Source organism: Panthera tigris, chromosome A2 (assembly GCF_018350195.1).
Source record: "Panthera tigris isolate Pti1 chromosome A2, P.tigris_Pti1_mat1.1, whole genome shotgun sequence".
NCBI lineage: Eukaryota > Metazoa > Chordata > Mammalia > Carnivora > Felidae > Panthera > Panthera tigris.
Window position 1 is genome coordinate 57276357 of NC_056661.1, and position 17071 is coordinate 57293427.

The 17071-nt window shown below is 50.9% G+C and overlaps 1 protein-coding gene across 3 annotated transcripts in view; it reads right to left on the reverse strand.

Annotated features, from left to right (window-relative positions):
- Window positions 1-17071, reverse strand: part of EEFSEC (eukaryotic elongation factor, selenocysteine-tRNA specific) — a 249027-nt gene that overhangs the window by 56180 nt on the left and 175776 nt on the right. For all 3 annotated transcript variants that reach the window (XM_042962244.1, XM_042962241.1, XM_042962252.1), the window contains exon 5: window positions 7950-8606. In XM_042962244.1, the coding sequence (XP_042818178.1) occupies window positions 7950-8606 (657 nt within the window). The remainder of the gene's footprint in view (window positions 1-7949; window positions 8607-17071) is intronic.

Genomic DNA, 17071 nt, shown 5'->3' on the forward strand with positions numbered 1-17071 from the left:
ACTTGGTTCTCCTCCCTCCTCTCCTCTAGTCCTGGTCTCAAGGAGGCACCCTCTCGGTCCTGTGTGGCTGCTTCCCCGACCTGCCACGTCCTGGGATCCCAGCCGGGGTAGCTAAGGTGTAAGGTGGGCCCAAAGAGATTTCTGAGTAGGCAGTGGCAGGACCACCTTAGTTTCTCAGAGAGTGATGTGGGCGGAGGTGCACAGGCTTCTAGGGCAGAGAGGGAGGAGAGGAGGGCCCCTGGGGTGCGGCAGCAGTCGGAGGTGTGAAGTGGACCATGGCAGGGCAGGCCAAGTGCACAGCACTCCGCGTCCTCGGCACTGAGCCCTCGGTGGCCCCACCTTTTCCCATGCAATTGTTACAAATGAGGAAACAGGGCCCCAGAGAGTAAGTGGCTTCCGTCAGGCCAGACTACTCGACTCAACCTGGGGTGCCCAGGATCTGGGAATGCAGGCTAGGTGACAGGAGACAAGGTTGGGGACCTCATGTGGACACCTGTCTGTAGGCTGCCCTGGCTGGCCCCACTCAAAGGATTTCTCCAGCACAATCTGAATGAAGCCTCAGCCTCCCCCAGGCCCCAACCTGCTGGTGGCTTTGGTGGTTGGTCCACATACACCTTGGAGCTGCCTTCTGTCCTCCAGCTGCCAGGCACCCTGGGCCAGAGGGCCCTGTTTCCGTGCCTCTGTAGAAACAGTGCCTGGCTCTGGGACCTCCACCTCCCAGTCTGACCGGTCACAAGGCACAGCTCAAAGGTCATTAACTCTTTGTACTTTTCCCGTACAAGACCACCTCCTCCCACCTTAGCAGAGTCCTTGCCCCTCTCCTGCTTCCTGCGGCCCTCTGTAGGCCCTCTGACCAGGCACATGTCTCCTCCATACAAAGGCCATGTTGCCTGTGACACTCAGCCTGGCTCACTAAGAGAGGAGCAGCTGGTTTAAATCCACACATGGCTGGGATACAGGGACCTCTGGAGCATGGCCCAGGAGCTCCATCCCAGCTTAGAAACACCATCCTTTACTTTCACCAGATCTTTGCACACCTGCAAAGAAAGATTCTTTACCTAACCGTTTTCTTTAAATACCGACGCTTAAAAGAGAAACTTCACATGGTACCCTAGAGAGAAAATGAGAGTCGCCATAAATAGGAACCTGATGGTAAAGTAAATACAATTTAAAAAATGAATTGGATCCTAGTCACAGACTGTTGATACTGGAAGGATCTATCTTGGCCCTGTTTTCTGCTTGTTCAAAAAGCAGATCAGCATGTAAGAGATGGGTGTTAAAGTCACCTTCAAAGGAATCTAGGACTTTCTTTGCGATGTAATCAAGGGACCAAAAAAAACCCAAAACAAAACAAAAAACAAAACACACACACACACACACACACACACACACACACACACACCCAAAAACCAAAAACTAAAAAAACCTGAAAAAGAACAAGGTGATTACTAAGGGATTCTACATTGTAGAACAGTATGGGAAACAGCCTTAACCAAATGAACAGCAACCTACTGCTTGCCAATTTCCAAGCAGCAAATGTATGAAAGAATAAACAAATGAGCACACACACACAACATATATCTATGTATCTATATCCATTCTTCATTTCTACTTTTAATGGTTCATGATTTCTACTTTTGAAAATCTACTACCGTTTTCTCTGTGGCCACAGGTACAACTAGAATCTAAGGCCCACAAGCACAGGGATTTGGCTCTTATTTACCGTTATACCCCCAGCCCTGAAAACAGCACAGGGTAAGTGTTCCACAAATATTTTTTGAATGACTGTTGCTGAATGCCCAGTTTTGTAAATGTTCCACAGAAAAAAGGAGAAAGGGTATTTTCTCTGTCTGAGAGATATAAGGGTTTTTATCTATTTAGAAATCAAGTGTAGGAATTGTGTTACACCTCTGTGTCCTTTACCTGTTGTTTAGCGGGCCTGTCCAATTCTGGAACCCGCATTCTAATGTGCCCCACTATAATTATCACTCCTTTTTTTTTTTTTTTTAACCAAGTTCTCCTTGAATTTCTAATAGATTTTGTTTTTATATGTTTGGCAGGTGCAAGTTTGTAACCATGCCTTTATCATTACATGGTATCTCTCTTTATCTTGGTAAGTATTTTTGTCTTAAATTCTAGCTTGTCTGAAATTAGCATTACCACTCATACTTTCTTTTTGTTCACAGTCTCCTGACATTTCTCTATCCGTCCTTTTATTCCTAACCTTTGTTTACCATTGCATGTTTCCTATAAATAGCATATTACTGGGTTTTGTGTTTTAATCCAATCTATCATACTCTGTACTACAGAGGAGAATTTGGCCATTCACATTTAGTGTAATGACTAACACTCTTATTCCTCCTGTTTTTGTCATTATTTATGAACAATGTTTTTGTTTCCTTCATTTTTGTTGGTTTAATCAAATTCATTTCAGATTTTCCTTTGTGTGTGTGGAAGTGCTACACTTTCCTGGTCCATTCATAGCTTCTTCCCCTTTCTCTGTGCTTATAATCTTACACATATTTCTATACTTTTACCTGAAAACAGGACACTAAGCATCTCCCTCACCACCATATACTCTAATTCCTTTCCCCAAGCCCTCCCCTGAGAAAGGCTAGGCCTTTAGAACACCTTCACTTCCCTTCCTCTCCCCTTCAGGTGAGACCTCTGGAGTGTTTCTAGTAACCTGAACTCCCTTCCTAGGACCTAATTCCTGAGGAATGCAGACAGAGTAGAGTACTTGTGGTTGTAGATGGTGATTAGATTTTCCTTGCAGGATGCTCAATCTGTTTCAAGAGTCATATTTACCATTTAGACCAAGTGTGAACAGATAGCTAGAGGCCCAAATTCTGCCCAGTATCTGTTTTTGTACGGTCTTCAAGCTAAGAATGTTTTTTCTGTTTTCTAATGGATTGAAAAACATCAAAAGAAGAACATTTCATGACATATGAAAACTATAAGAAGTAAATTTCAGTGTCCCTAAATAAACTTTTACTGGCCTCTCACCACACCTACTTGTTCCTATCTTGGTCCCGCTGCTTTTGTGCCACAGTGGCAGAGTTGAGCAGTTGTGACAGAAACCTAGGAGCTGCTGGGTGCAGGAACTCTGGGATGGCTCCACAGCGTCTCACCTGGCTACATGTTTTATTTATTCATTTTTATTAACCAGTGCATAGGCGCCATGTCAAAACAGGACAAGTGGACTTCAAATGTCACACTTTCAACAATGCTCAGTGAGGTGTGGATTATTATTTTCTCAAATCACATGGCAAAGCTCTGTGTTTGTTACTGGCTGTGTTAATAAAATACAGCATACACTGACATCAGAATATTCCCAGCTCACAGAAAAAGAAAATGAGATGATTTCAAGCAGTACATCTCATCACGGCAGAATTTCTTCACGAAACAGCAACAGAGAGAGAGAGAGAGACAGAGACAGAGAGACAGAGAGAGAGAGAGAGGATATAAAGCTATAATCAAAGTAAGTTTCCAAGTGGCTCATTTGTTAGCCAAGCAAAGGAAAGCCATTTACTGGTGGTAAGTTAATTAAATTGTGTTTGATTGCAGCAACTAAAAAAAAGTATCCAGAGAAAACAAGCTTATTGAAGATGATTAGATTTGGGGCAAGACCAGTTGCTTGGTTGTGTCCTACAGGCCACAGACACTCAAAACAACAGCAATGAGTGCGGCCACATCTACAAGGGAGCCTGACCCATCCTTCGATGTGAGCAAGTGAAGCAGAGCACAGAAGGAAGAGAAAACCTGGGGAGGGCAGACGGCTGGCCCCTGTATGGGCCATGCACTGTCCGCAGCATTGCGTATTTACTTCACTCTGTCACTTTCTTTCTAGAACTTACTACTACCTGAAGGCATCTAAGGTACTGTTCCTTGTCAAGTCTCTCCCATGAGAACAAGCACTCTGTCTTGCTGTACCCGCAGTGCGCGGCATACGCAGGAGCTGAGGAAACATCCGAATATATGAATGAAGAGCGTGTTTTAGGCAATGAGCCCAGACTGTATGCCTTAAGTCTGTCCAGGTGGAAAACGTTTATTCAACACACATCTATAGAGGGCTGGGCCTTCCTTGGTTGTAAACGGAGGAGGTCTCAGAGGCCCAAGTCGAGCTCCCAGAAAGCTGATTGGGTTTTGCAGAGTAGACACAATGAGTTTGCCCAGCATCATGGAGCAAGGGCTGGGAATTGGTTCATCACGGTGGTGAAGAATCTGCCCAGGAGACTGGATTTAATCTTTTCAAGATGGCTTGGCTTCCTGGAGATGTCTTTGAACGGAGATATGCCTAGGGACGGGTGATAGCTGTGATGTGTCTAGGAATTCTTCAGAGGCAGGCAAGCACAGCTGGGAAAAGATCAGCACTGGGTACTCCCTGCCCTTGTCAACCACATCCAGCAGCCAGCTTGGCTCTTAGTTTCCTCCCCAAACATGCCACTTCCAGCAGTCCTGGCTGCCTCCTGACAGGGACCGGGGCGGCGGAGGGAGGGAGGTCTCTGTGCTTCAGAGAGGAACAGAAGTCCTGGGGAAAGGATTGGAATATCATTCTGGGACTTTAAGGGCTAAACTAATAACAATAAAACAGCAAACACAGAGTAGGAGCCAAGCACTGATCTCGGAACCTTCATGCACTCCCCCAGCTCACCTACATCTCACCCCATGGTGCAGTGCTGTGAAATTCTCCGGACACAGGGAAGTCTCATGACCAGCCCATGTTTCCACACTAGGAGGTGGTCAGGCTGGGACTGAAGCCCAGGCCTGCGCATCTGACGGGTCTGCTGCAAGGCAAAGGCTGTGGCCAGCCAAGCTATCTGGAAAATCTCTGTACACTCTGAGTCCTGCTCAAAGCAAACAGGGTCGCCTCTTGGAATAAACCAGGCCTGCTGGTTAGCTACACAAGGAAATCTTCCTCCTTCCCCTGAGCTGGACTCAACTCTCGCATATGAAGCCACACGCTATTGTGGCTCTTTCAAAATGACCCTGAGAGGAAAACTGCTTGCTCCACAAATGAGTGAGGATGGTAAAAGAAAATGGCTGCACAAGGCATACAGTGGTTACGTGGCATAGCCAGGGTTTGAGCACAGTCCGTGTGACTCCCAAGGTCAATGCCTTACCAACCTTACAAGGAAGGAAAGTCTCCCACCAAGGAGGCTCCAGTTTCTTAAGAGCACCCAAGCCTCTCAACTCACTGGACAAGAATCGACCTGACATGCTGGAAAGGTAAGGACGTGGAGGCTGGTAAGGGCTGGGATCCAATCCTGACTTTACCATCCTGTGACCTTGGGCAGGTCACTTCACCTCTCTTGAGCTAGCTTCTAGTGCGACTGCCTTTGTAGAGGCACCCTGGTGGCCTGAATTCAGAGTAGGAAGAAAATGTTTTTTCGAGTAACTTTTTGTTTTGTTTGAATTATGTTTCATCGTGCGCACATATTACTTTTCTCAATTAGTTACATATAATTTTAGGAGGAAGAAAGTGACCTATTTAATACTTTTTTGAAAAAGTACATATAGGAAAAGTAATAACTTCCTCCTTGGATTTTTATAAGGATTTAAAATAATGTATGCAGCTAGTAATGGCACACAATAGGTGCTGCATAAATAGAGAAGGGATAATGTGGAGGGAAGCAGGGGGCGGGTGTATTCCTGCGCCCAGAAGGGAACCTGTGGCACAGAGGTCCCCAGCATCAGGACAGGTGTCCACTCAGCCAGAGCCTTAAGGGGCTGGTAGGGGGAACCTGGGTGCCTGTTCCCTTACTTCCTTGCAGGAGCCTGGTCTCAGGACCCCTCCACACACATCTACAGCCCCACCTGAAGCCAGCCCTGGTTGGAGGGAGCATTTCCACTTAGGGTATCTTTGTGGGATCTGCTGACTGCAAGTCTAGGGCTCTTGAGCCTTCACTTCTGGCCTCCATGGATTGAGCAGGAAAGGGTTGGTGGCCCCAGGGATGCCCCAGGTTGGTGGCAGGGCCTGGGTCAACTTGCCTCCTGGGTCCTCCCCACTGCCCTTAGGAGGCAAGAGTCATTTGATAATATGTCCAAGCCCACACGCCTCATTCTCAAAGGAAGAAACGGCTCCTCCCCCACCAATGGGCCTCTGTGGGCAATTAGACCTGTGAGCTCGCCAAGTGGGGCATTACTCCATGGCAGATACTTCCCCAGAGAATAATTACACTTCATAATACTGCTAATAAACAAAGCTGGACAAACGAGCGACGTGCACTTTATCACCTTTGTCTTCAATCAGCATCGCAGGGCTGGCCCAGGGCTGATAGAGCCCTTGAGTGGCCCCACGGTTGGTCCTTGACCCCTCCTGGTGGCCCTGGAGTTCAAGCTGCCACTGTACAGATGAGGAAACCAACATCCACAGAGGGACAGGCCCTGTCCAGAGAACAGCAGAGGGGGATGCAACACGGCTCCAGCTCCCAGACCCACACAGGGCAGCAACGCAGGGTGACCACACCTGCCTGGCAGAGTGGGCAAGGCTGGCCTTGAAGTGGGAGCCCTGAGTTAACAAAGCTGAGGATCCCGAGTTTCAGACTGATATGAGCAGGTAAGTAAGAAGCTTCTAGTGATTCCCTCATCAGAGGGCAGGTCTCGATACAGGCAGGAGAAGAAGGGGCTGAGGTCAGAGGGCAGGTCTAGATACAGGGCCTGACCACCAGGAAGAAACCCAAGACAGGGAGGAGGGGAGTGGGGGTTTCCACTGTGACAGAGAGTGCCAGAGGAGAAAGAGATCTGGAAGATCTGGGGATCCGAAAGAAGGGAAAGAGACAGGTGGCAATGGAACCCCAACACTGTCCGGTGCCCAAGGCCCTGACACTTTCTCCTGAGTGCCGGCTTGGTAAGGATCAGACACCATGCTGGAGCCTAAGCTGACGCGGGCAGGGCTGCACCAGGAGGGGTGACCCTCATCTTGCTAAGAAATAGAACTGCAGGCCTGCTGAGAGCCTCAGAGGGTAGACCCCACTGGAGCCTAAGTCCCCAACACTGGGGTCTTATCACCACCACGCTTACCTGGCTCAGAGACAAGTCCCAGGACCACCCACAGCCACCCTGCCCCACAGGGGCGCACATCCAGGGAGCAAGGTTTAGACATTCTTCACCCATGTCTTCAAGGCCCAGGAGTCAGGGATTCCCAGTGAGACCTACAGGGACAGACAAAGTGGGTGGGCAGGGCCCACCTGACAGGAGGTAATCCGAGGATTTTGAACCCTTTCAGGCTCTAGGCCACCCTCATGAAAGGTCTGGGAACCATACTGGTTCACCCACATCTAAAGACCTGCCTCCAGTGACGGTGACAGGGACCCCAGGAAGCCAGCAGCCCGGGGCCTCCTGCCTTGTCACCTTCCTGTACCTTTCCACCTCTTGCCCTCTGGCACCCCCCCTCCCCAACCCCACAGGCTGAGGACATGCTTGGCCAGGCCTGCCCTGCACTGACCAGCCGTGCTCTCTCCTTTGACACGATTGGCTTGGGGCAGACCCAGCAGCCACTCTGCCTGATGGAGGCTCAGCCCCCACTGAGCCCACGAGAGCCAGGGCCTGGTCATCAGGGGCAGGGCCCAGCACCCTATCTGAAGTTCAGGGAGGCCACTGATACACTGGCTTCTGGTCCAGCTGAAGTGCTGCTGTCCGGACCCGGACTGAGTGAGGGCCAGGGCTGTCCTGCCCTCCTCTGCCAAAGCAGAGGGTAGGGGTGGCTGGTTGGGGGCAGGTGAGGTGGAGCTTGCCGACCTGAGTTCAGGCCCCGGCTCTATGACCACGGGCAGAGAGAACCCAGGCCACTTGACCACACGGGGCCTCAGCTTCCTTGTTCAAAAACCTCAGAAGTTGGGACCAGAAGGCTGCTAAGGTCTTCCTGCTTCTCATTACGGACCCCAACCATGCCCATCCTGGCCATCCGAGCCTGACAAGGAAGGGTGATGGGCAGACGGACTACTTACCCGCTCCACGAGGCCATGCTTGTGCTTGAGCTTATATACTTTCAGCCTGGGCAAGAAACTCTCGGCATAGTCCTTGTCCTCCAGCCCGTGGAGCAAGATGCCGTGGAAAGCCAGCCGGCACGTGTTGGCATGAATGTCTGCATCTAGCCTTGAGCCGATCACCAGGCACAGCCGAGGACAGGTGACAGGCTTCTCAAACTCCACGAGGGCCCACTGCTGCCGAGGACAGTGGCCTCCCGTGGCCTGGCCCGTCTTCTTGTCAGCCTCGCCACTGTCTGTCACCTCTGGTGCCAAATCCTTGCTTAGGTACTGCTCCTGGAAGAGGTATTCTCGAGAGAAGTCGAAGGAGTCTAGCACAGGCTCATGGTCAAAGCTATCAGGGGCAGGGCTGAAGAACATCAAGCGGCCCATCACCGTCTCATGGCCCACTGTGATGTGGAACTTGGCCTTGGTCTGCAGGGGCCCCCGGAAGTACGGGATCTTCTCCACAGAGATGAGGGCTGCATGGACAGTGTGCAGGGACTCAGGGGCACACACCAGGCCACGCTCCAGCAGCTTGGGGTCAAACTGGGTGACACAGATGCCCAGTCGGTCTCCCTGCATAGCTGATGAGACGGGCATGTGAAACATCTGCATGGACTTCACCTTCTTCACCACCTGGTGTAGCAAAAGAGAAAGCTCATGAAACAAAGAGCCTTGAGGCAAGAGGGAGGGGCTCCAGCTGGAGAAGTCCCTGTCCCAGAGCTGCCAACACTCACCTGGCACCTGGCACCTGGCATGCCAGCCTAGGGGAGCACTGGGGCGGTCAGATTCCCCTTGGCCACAGCAAGCTCCACCCTGCAAACATGGGGCCCGGGTCCACACAGCACACTAGTCCAGCATGTGGGGGGTAGGCACAGCAGCCAAGTCCTGTGCTACTGTAGCTCCCTCCGTCGTTTGAGTCCCCGCTCTGCCCCAGGCTCCATTCCAGCACTTTCTTGCCTTGAGCCCTCTGTACAGGCTCACCACCGCATGCAGAACGCCCCCCCCCCCTCCCCCCAGGTCCTCAGCCTGCTAAGCCATGACCACCTATCCTTGAAAACCTGGGCCAAACACCACTGCTCTGGAAAGTCTGCCCTGACCCCCAGCAGGCAGGATCTGTCCCTCTCCGGTGCTACCCCAGCCCCTCTGAGTCATACACAGACTTCTCTGCAGTCAGGGCCCACTCTGCGCCAGCCTGCCTGCTAGCCTGTGGGCTTCTCCAGGGCAGGCCACTCCTCACTCCCTGGACACACAGTCCCTGGGGGACCGCAGTGTGCCAGAGACCGTTCTAGGGGTATGAATAGAGTGAGAAACAACAACCAAACTATAAACACATCAAATGAACTAAGTCTATATTGACAGAATTAACATACAAATCTTATGTGTAAATATAACAATAATTACATATGTATATAACATAATTACATATGTACATACATAGCATATGGCATATAATATAGTACATGTAGTATACCATATTAAATATATATGGTATATATAATACTATACTATACATATTACACGTAGTACGCCACATTACGTATAATATGTGTTCATATATAACATCTAGAGAAGGCCCAGGGTTGGGGAAAGGTCTGGCTTTTCGGAGCGGTGGTCAGGGAAGACTTCTGTACAGGTGATGTCTGAGCTATCACCTGATTATAAGAAATTGTGTGAAGGTCCAGGAAAAGATAGTTCTGCACAGAGGAGCTGATGAATGTACAGGCTGGGACAGGGGTTCCGTGAGTCTGAGAAATAAACAAAGAGGCAGGAGGGCTGTAGCAGGGAGGGCAGGGAGGACAGGGAGGGGAGGCCGGGCAGGCCGGAAGTCACCGAGGAGTTTAGGCAAAGGAGTAACCTGATCTTATCTCTGTTTGGAAACCATCACACTAACTACTACACTGGGCAGATCTCTGCACCCACAGTTTGTAAATCAGGAACAGACATAGGAGAGGCTCTAATAAACGTTCATGAAATCAATGGACATTCCTACTAAGAGCCACTGTCAGAGAGGAGATGAAATCACATTCAGGGATTTCTGCTTAGTGCAGCAAAAAGATGGGTAATAGATTTCAGAAAACCTGCCATCAAAACTTGTTAAATTAAAGACACTGGCCTTTAGGTCTCAAGCATCCCCATCTACAAAGCCTGGGTATGTGGAACACTCTCTTTTTCCCTGGATAAAGGGAGAATGCTGAGCTGATACCGGGCGCAGGAGGCCAGGCCCTTTCCTGGAGAGCCATAATACTCAAGTGTTTGTTTAAAGATCATTAACTACCTAACCACGAGGTCAGGGAGCAGAGAAAGTGAGAAGTGCGGTGTCAAAAGCCACAGCCAAGATCAATCAAAGAGAAACATAAAACACCTCTAAAATGGTCTACAAGGGCGACGGGAAACTAAGATTTTCAGGAATGCATCTCAGAGTAACTGGAGAATATTATCTTACACTAAGCGTCTGCCCAGAGAGCCAGGCCCCGAATCGCAACTCTTCCCCTGAGGCCCGTGGCCGCCTGGTGAGCTGTCCTTTGGCCCCCACCCCACCCCACTCCCTTCTCCAGGCCGCCTTTCTCAAACACATGTTGGATGATGCAATTCTTTGGCACCAACCTCTATACGGGCTCCCCTGCTCTGCACCACTGCTTTAAAACCTCTTGGGCGTAGCTGTGGTGAGCAGGATGATCCTTTGGTCAACTGAAATTCTACGGGAGGATCGGCCCCCTGGCTGCCGCCCCCCATCAGGTGAGCTGCTCAGGGTGGATAGGGGCTCCTGCACCTCCTGACGCCCCCTGTGCTGCCCCACCAAGGACTTCGGCTTGCCTGGCTTTCCCGCATGGCCTTCCCTGGAGCCTCCTGCAACGCGGCCTGCCTCGGCAGCTCTCTTCCTGCCCCATATTCTTCCAGCACCTCAAGCCCCAACCAGGGCAAGCTTGAGGAATTCCCTACATACAGAACCCCATTCCCTACATACAGAACGCAGGGCCCTGTATGCCTCTGCATTTTGCCCGTGAGGCTCCTTCTCCCCAGGACTTCCTCCACCTGAAATTCCCATTCATCCCGAAACTCTGGCTCTCAGGGTACCTCCTGGCATGGCATCCCTGCCTGCTCCAGACTGAACTGGCTATTCTCCCTGGGTTGCTCTGAACCAGATGCACTGAGCTGTCATTGCTGCCTCATGGCTCTGCCAGTCTGTGACTCTGTGTATCTACTGACTTAAATGACAATATAGTAAATACCTGTGGCCCCATCATGCACTCTGAGAACTACAACATTACCAGAAAGTTCCATCTCCTTCTGTGCTCCTCCCCCACCTAGCTCTCCTGCCTTGCCCACCAGCTGGAGGCAACCATTCTCTTGAATTTGGTGTGTGGCATTCCTTTCTTTATATATATATGTGTGTGTACATGATTGAGCAGAGACTCACTACATATGTAGTACATATGCCTAATCAATACTTTGCTTTGTTTTCTGAGTTTTTGAACTTCGGAGTTCGTGTCCGTGCTGCCTACACCTGCAGTTCATTTGTTGCTGATGCCGTCTGGCACAAGGCATGCACCGACCCCCATTCACTCTCCTATTGGCGCGCACATGGGTCGTTTCCAGGTTTTTGCGGGAAGAGGATGCAGTGAATGCCCTCTCACACAGGAATCCTGCCTGGTGCACAGTGCTAGGAGGGGTTCTGGAAGACACGGGCCCTGGACCAGCACTGCTGGGTCAGGGGCGACTGCTCGTGTCTCCTAGATAAATAAAGTATCAATGTACACTTCCACCACAGGCTGGAGACTCTCGATGGATATAGGTTTTCTCCAACATCTGGCACAGCCAGATTTCTTCATTTTTGCCTGTCACATTTTTTTTGCCTTTTAAATCCTGAAGCCAGGGGCCATGTTCCTACTGCTGCATCCTCAGTGCCTAGCACAGAGGGTGGCTGAAAATGCTGCTTATGGCAGACCCAGTTACACACCCAGCCCATTGGAAGAGAATGGCTGCATCTGATTCTGGAAGAGAAATGCCCCCCGTGGCAAAAACACACCTGGCAAAGCACGGAGCTGAGACTCCAGACTGGCCGGGGCTTGAGCGGGATCCTTGGGTTTATGACACTTCCTGTGACAGAGGGCTCAGGGCCTTGTGCCACCCTGCCAGCCCCCACCCCCACCATCAAGCCCATCTGTAAGCAGGCTTTGTCACAGGCATGTTCTCTTTTCAACGGGGCTTGTGTTCTTAGGACCAAAATGATAAAGAATGCCTTAAGAGGGCACCGGGAATAGCAGAAAGACAAATAACTGTGCAAATCAAGATTTCAAGGGCCCAGACAGGAAACTGTGAAACCGATAAAGCTGGGGACAGGGTGGCATGGCACTACCGTGGGCTCTCCTGGGTGCACGCAGACAGCATCGCCCACACGGACCTATCGCCAAGCCCACGTTTACAGGGTATCCTTTAAGAACGTAAGATCCCATCTAGGACATCAAAAAACACGGGAAAGTAGTTTTGCCAACTCAAGAAGGGGGAAAAAACGGCCTTTCATTTTCTAGCCAACTCTGAGGGATTCCATCCATCCATTCAACAACTCACTCATATTTACTAATATCCAAGGGGAGTGGTGGCACACTGTGTGTGCATTCACTCAACACGTATTTATCAAGTTTCTCTCATGTAGCAGGCCCAGGCCCTGGAATGATACGGGGTGAGCAGAATGCACTCTGGAGTCTACCGTTGGGGGCGGGGGAGACGTTAATAAAATCATCAATTAATAAATTCAGAATTACAAAACCATGGAGAGGTGTTATGAGAGAGAATAGCTGGGGGATGTAATCCTTCCTGGGTCATCAGGGAGGGCTTCCCTGAGGAGGTGGTACTAAAGTTGAGACCGGAGGGAAGAGAAGAAACCACCCATAGGGGATCCAGGCAGAGGGAGCAGCAGAGCAGGCCTGAGGCCCTGAGGGGGGAAAGAACATGGCCTAGTTGAGGGACTGAAAGGCGGCGGGCTGGCTGGCTGGCAGGGAACCGGCCAGGGGCAGCAGCATCGGGATGGAGACACAGGCCAGCCACCTTCACCGTGGGAAGGACAACAGAAGCCCCTGGTGGCAGTGGTGACCTGGGGTTGAGCATAAGAATAACACCTGCTATGCATACTTTGAAAAGGTCACTTTGGCTACACGGTGTGGAGAAGCCAGAAAGGACACAGGGAAACCAGCAAGGAAGCTACCCCAAGAGTTCTTTATGCAGTACATTGTGGGGATGTGCTGATAGACCAGACATGGGGACGATGGAGACACGCTCAGATGGACACTGAGGCTCCGGCTGGAGGAACAGCCCAACGGTGAGGTGGGGAGGGGCAGCTAAGTGACCTGTGCCCAGGAGAGGCCTGAAAGGCAGCTGAGGAAAGGCAGCAGGCCTTGGGTGAGCACAGAGGTCAGAGCTCCAGGAGACGTGGAGGCTGCAGGTGGAGGTCGGGGACTAGGAGAAGACGGCTCACACACTAACTGCCTCTGGCCTTTTTCCACCTAGACGTCTGGTCGTCTCAGAAATGGCAGCTCTGCGCTTCTGGCTGCTCATGTGAAAACGGTGGGTTCCCCCTTGACTCCCCTTGTTCTCTCATACCCATACCCAGCCATCGGGGGCTCTAGCAGGCCTCACCTTCCAAACAGGGCCGGCACCTGAGCCCCTCCCTCTGTAACCACTGCCTGTCCTGGTCTCAGGCCTACCTGGCTTTGGCTATTGCCCCTTTCCCTGCAGCCTGTTCTCCATAAAGCGGCTTAAATATAAGATATGACTCTCCAGTTTCACCTCTGAGCTCTCTAGTGGCTTCCCATCTTGCTCTGTAAAACTAATGTCTTCGCTAGGACCCCAAGGCCATATAGTCAGCTCCTGTCATTTCTCTGACTTTATTAGCTAGGTTTCCACCCTCAGCCCCCATTCAAGCCACTTTAGTCACATGAGCCTTCCTACTTCTTGCTCCCGGAACACACCAAGTGTGCTCCTACCTCAGGGCCTTTGCACTTGCCAGTGCCTTTGACTGGGATGTTCTTCCCCATACACATTATTTCTCTTTTCCTTATTTCCTTCCTATCTGCTCAGATGTTTCTTTAAAAATTTTTTTTTAACATTTATTCATTTTTGAGAGAGACAGCAAGCCGGGGAGGGGCAGAGAGAGAGAGGGAGGCACAGAATCAGAAGCAGGCTCCAGGCTCTGAACTGTCAGCACAGAGCCTGATGTAGGGCTCAAACTTGGAATGCTAAGATCATGACCTGAGCCAAAGTCAGATGCTTAACCAACGGAGCCACCCAGGTGCCCCTCTGTTCAGAAGTTTCTTTATCAGAGTCCATCTTTGGGGCACCTGGGCGGTTCAGTTGGTTAAGTGTCTGACTTCTGCTCAGGTCACAATCTCACACTTTGTGACTTTGAGCCCCACATCGGGCTCGCTGCTGTCAGTGCAGAGCCTGCTTTAGATCCTCTGTCCCCCACTCTCTCTGCCCCTTCCCCACTTGTGCTCTCGGTCTCTCTCAAAGTAAATAAACTTTATCAGAGTCCATCCTTGACTCTGTAATAAGAACTCCTCATTCCTCTCTATCTTCTTTTCTGTGTTTCACTCTTCTTCATAGCACTCACCACTAGCTGACATATATATTTGTTTACTGACTGTCACTCCCACGTTGGAATGTAACCTTCATGAGGGCGAGGGGTGTGTTTTTATTTTTTTAATTTCTGTTTCTATCTCCAGTGCCCAGCGCAGTGCCTGATGTATGGAGGACCTCAACACGTGTTTGTGGACGGAACGAATGGAGCCATGGATGGGCGCGGCATTGTCTCTGCCCTCAGAGAGCCCTGATCTGGGTCTGGGGTGTATACATCCACAAAGGCCCATGGAAGTACACACCCACACTGTGGAGCAGGGCTAGCCCTGAGGCTGGCTAGGAGTTGGAGGTTCCAGACAACCCAGGGGGAGGAGCCTTCCAAGCCTCTCCCAGGGACTCAGGTTTCCCTGGCAGGGCACAGTTAGAATGGCGGCAGAGAAGGCAGGTGGCAGAGTGGGGAGGTCACTCTGCGTGGGACCACCAGGCAGGCCCATCCCCTGAGCTCAGCTCCCAGCAGGGACAGTGGCTGCAGAGTCTCTTCCCCTTGTCCTTCCCCTCTTTCCGGGCCCAAGCACTTCTGGGGAAGGGAGGATGGACCCAGGGAGAAAGGAAGGAATACATCAAGCAAGCAAACAATTTTTAAAACTCAAGTTCATGCTTGCTAAGCAGTTTGGTCCTTTCTGACTAACAAAGAGGCTTTGCCATCAACTGGGTCAAGTTATTCTTCATGAAAACCCTACGAGGCAGGTCAATATTTTTGCATTCAATTTTATGGATGAAGAAACAGAGGTTTTTGATGTCTCCAAGGTCACAAAGCAAATCGGGTGAGACTTGGGACAATGAATGTGGGGACTGCAAGGCAGGCCTGACATCCCACGGCCCGGTCTCTGGACCAGCTGAGCAGAAACTGTGCCTGGGTGGCTGGCGCTAGGGGCAGAGTGGCCCTGACCTGCCAGGCTGCTCCAGGTCCGGAGGACCAACGATGTGGGTGCCCACGTGGTGGGAACCAGAAAGATGGCTCTAGGGAAGGGGCAGAGGGAAGACTCCACTGTGAGAGGGCCCTGCTCAGGTGTGGAAGGAAGCCGAGGGGAGGCCAGCCTGCCTGGGACTCGGGAGCAGTGGGGGCAGGGACAGGGACAGCCCCTTCCTCCCCCTACTCAGGCCATTGCGGCTGCCCTGGCCATGGTCAGCAACAGCCTCCTCCTGGCCAAGCACAGAGGACAGCTTCAGACCTGACTTCTCAACACCTTTGCTCCTCCCTCAGCTGCCTCTGTGTCTGTGTCTGGGCAGATACCCCTTCTGGTCTTCTGAGCATCTGAAGTGGAGTTTTCCAGCCTCTGAGGACTCTGTAGGGAACTGTACTCAGAAGGATCTGGTTTCTGTTCTGGAGACTACTAAAAACCTCCAACAGAAGTGACTCAAAGTAGAGATCATAAAGCATTCATCTCTGCTCTCCAGGACACCTTGCACGGAATAGTGGCACCCAACTAACATTGGACTTCATTGCTTCACTGCGTGATCTACATAGAAGTAAAGAAAAGAGACCCTTGACGTTGGTTGGATGTCTACATGTGACGATGCTTTACAGACCTGGGTCCATATCATTCCCAGAGCAACCTTTAGGTGGCTAACAATGACCTCATTTTACAGACAAGGTAACTGAGGTCCCAGGGGTTAAGACATTTATCCTCAGCATCCAGATACGCCCACCATGAAAGCCCAAATTCTTTCACTATATCATGCCATAAAAACCCATCTACTGCACCCCGGAAGTCGAAACGAAATACGATCACTGCAGTGAAGTTCCCTGGCAGCATTCCTTCTGTGGGGTAAGAAACGGAGAGGCCCGACACCATCATAATAAACTGCAAAGGAACAGCAGTGTTGAGGGTCCTCCTGGTGTTCTACGGAATCAACAGATGCTTCGAAGAAGTGGACAGTAGCCTGTGCCTAGCAGTCTTTCTGATGTGCAGAGATTCTGTAATAATGGCACTGGCTGTAATGAGATTGGACCGCTATTATCCATTTTTGTTCCACTAATGAGCCTGGAAGCTCCTGGCTGTGCCAAAGGCGAGGGTCGGGGCCTTGCAACTTCATCATTACTTAATAAAATGTAAATCGGAGAGGAAAAGAAACACGCAGGGTTTGACACTAATAAGCTTACAGCAGGATCAGTTACTTCAATTCAAAGAGGTTCAGACCGGAGGGGGAGAAATGAAATAAGCTTTTAAAGACCAGTCTAGGTTTGGCTCCATCAGACCTAACCAGTTTTGTTTAATAAGGTTTCAATTTGGCTGCTCTCATTTCTCCCTCTTCTTCGGGCTAGGCCGGGTATAGATAAGGCATCCCCCACCCCGCCTAATGCATTAATTGCATCTCACACAAAAAGCCAAACTCGGGACTCTGCACAAGGAGAGAGCAGCGTGGGCCCCTGGGGGCTGCCGGCACCTCCCCTGCCTGGTGCAGATCCTGGCTCCCCTGGCACCACCGCCAGGACTGCGAGAGGAGAACGTCACATGGGTCCT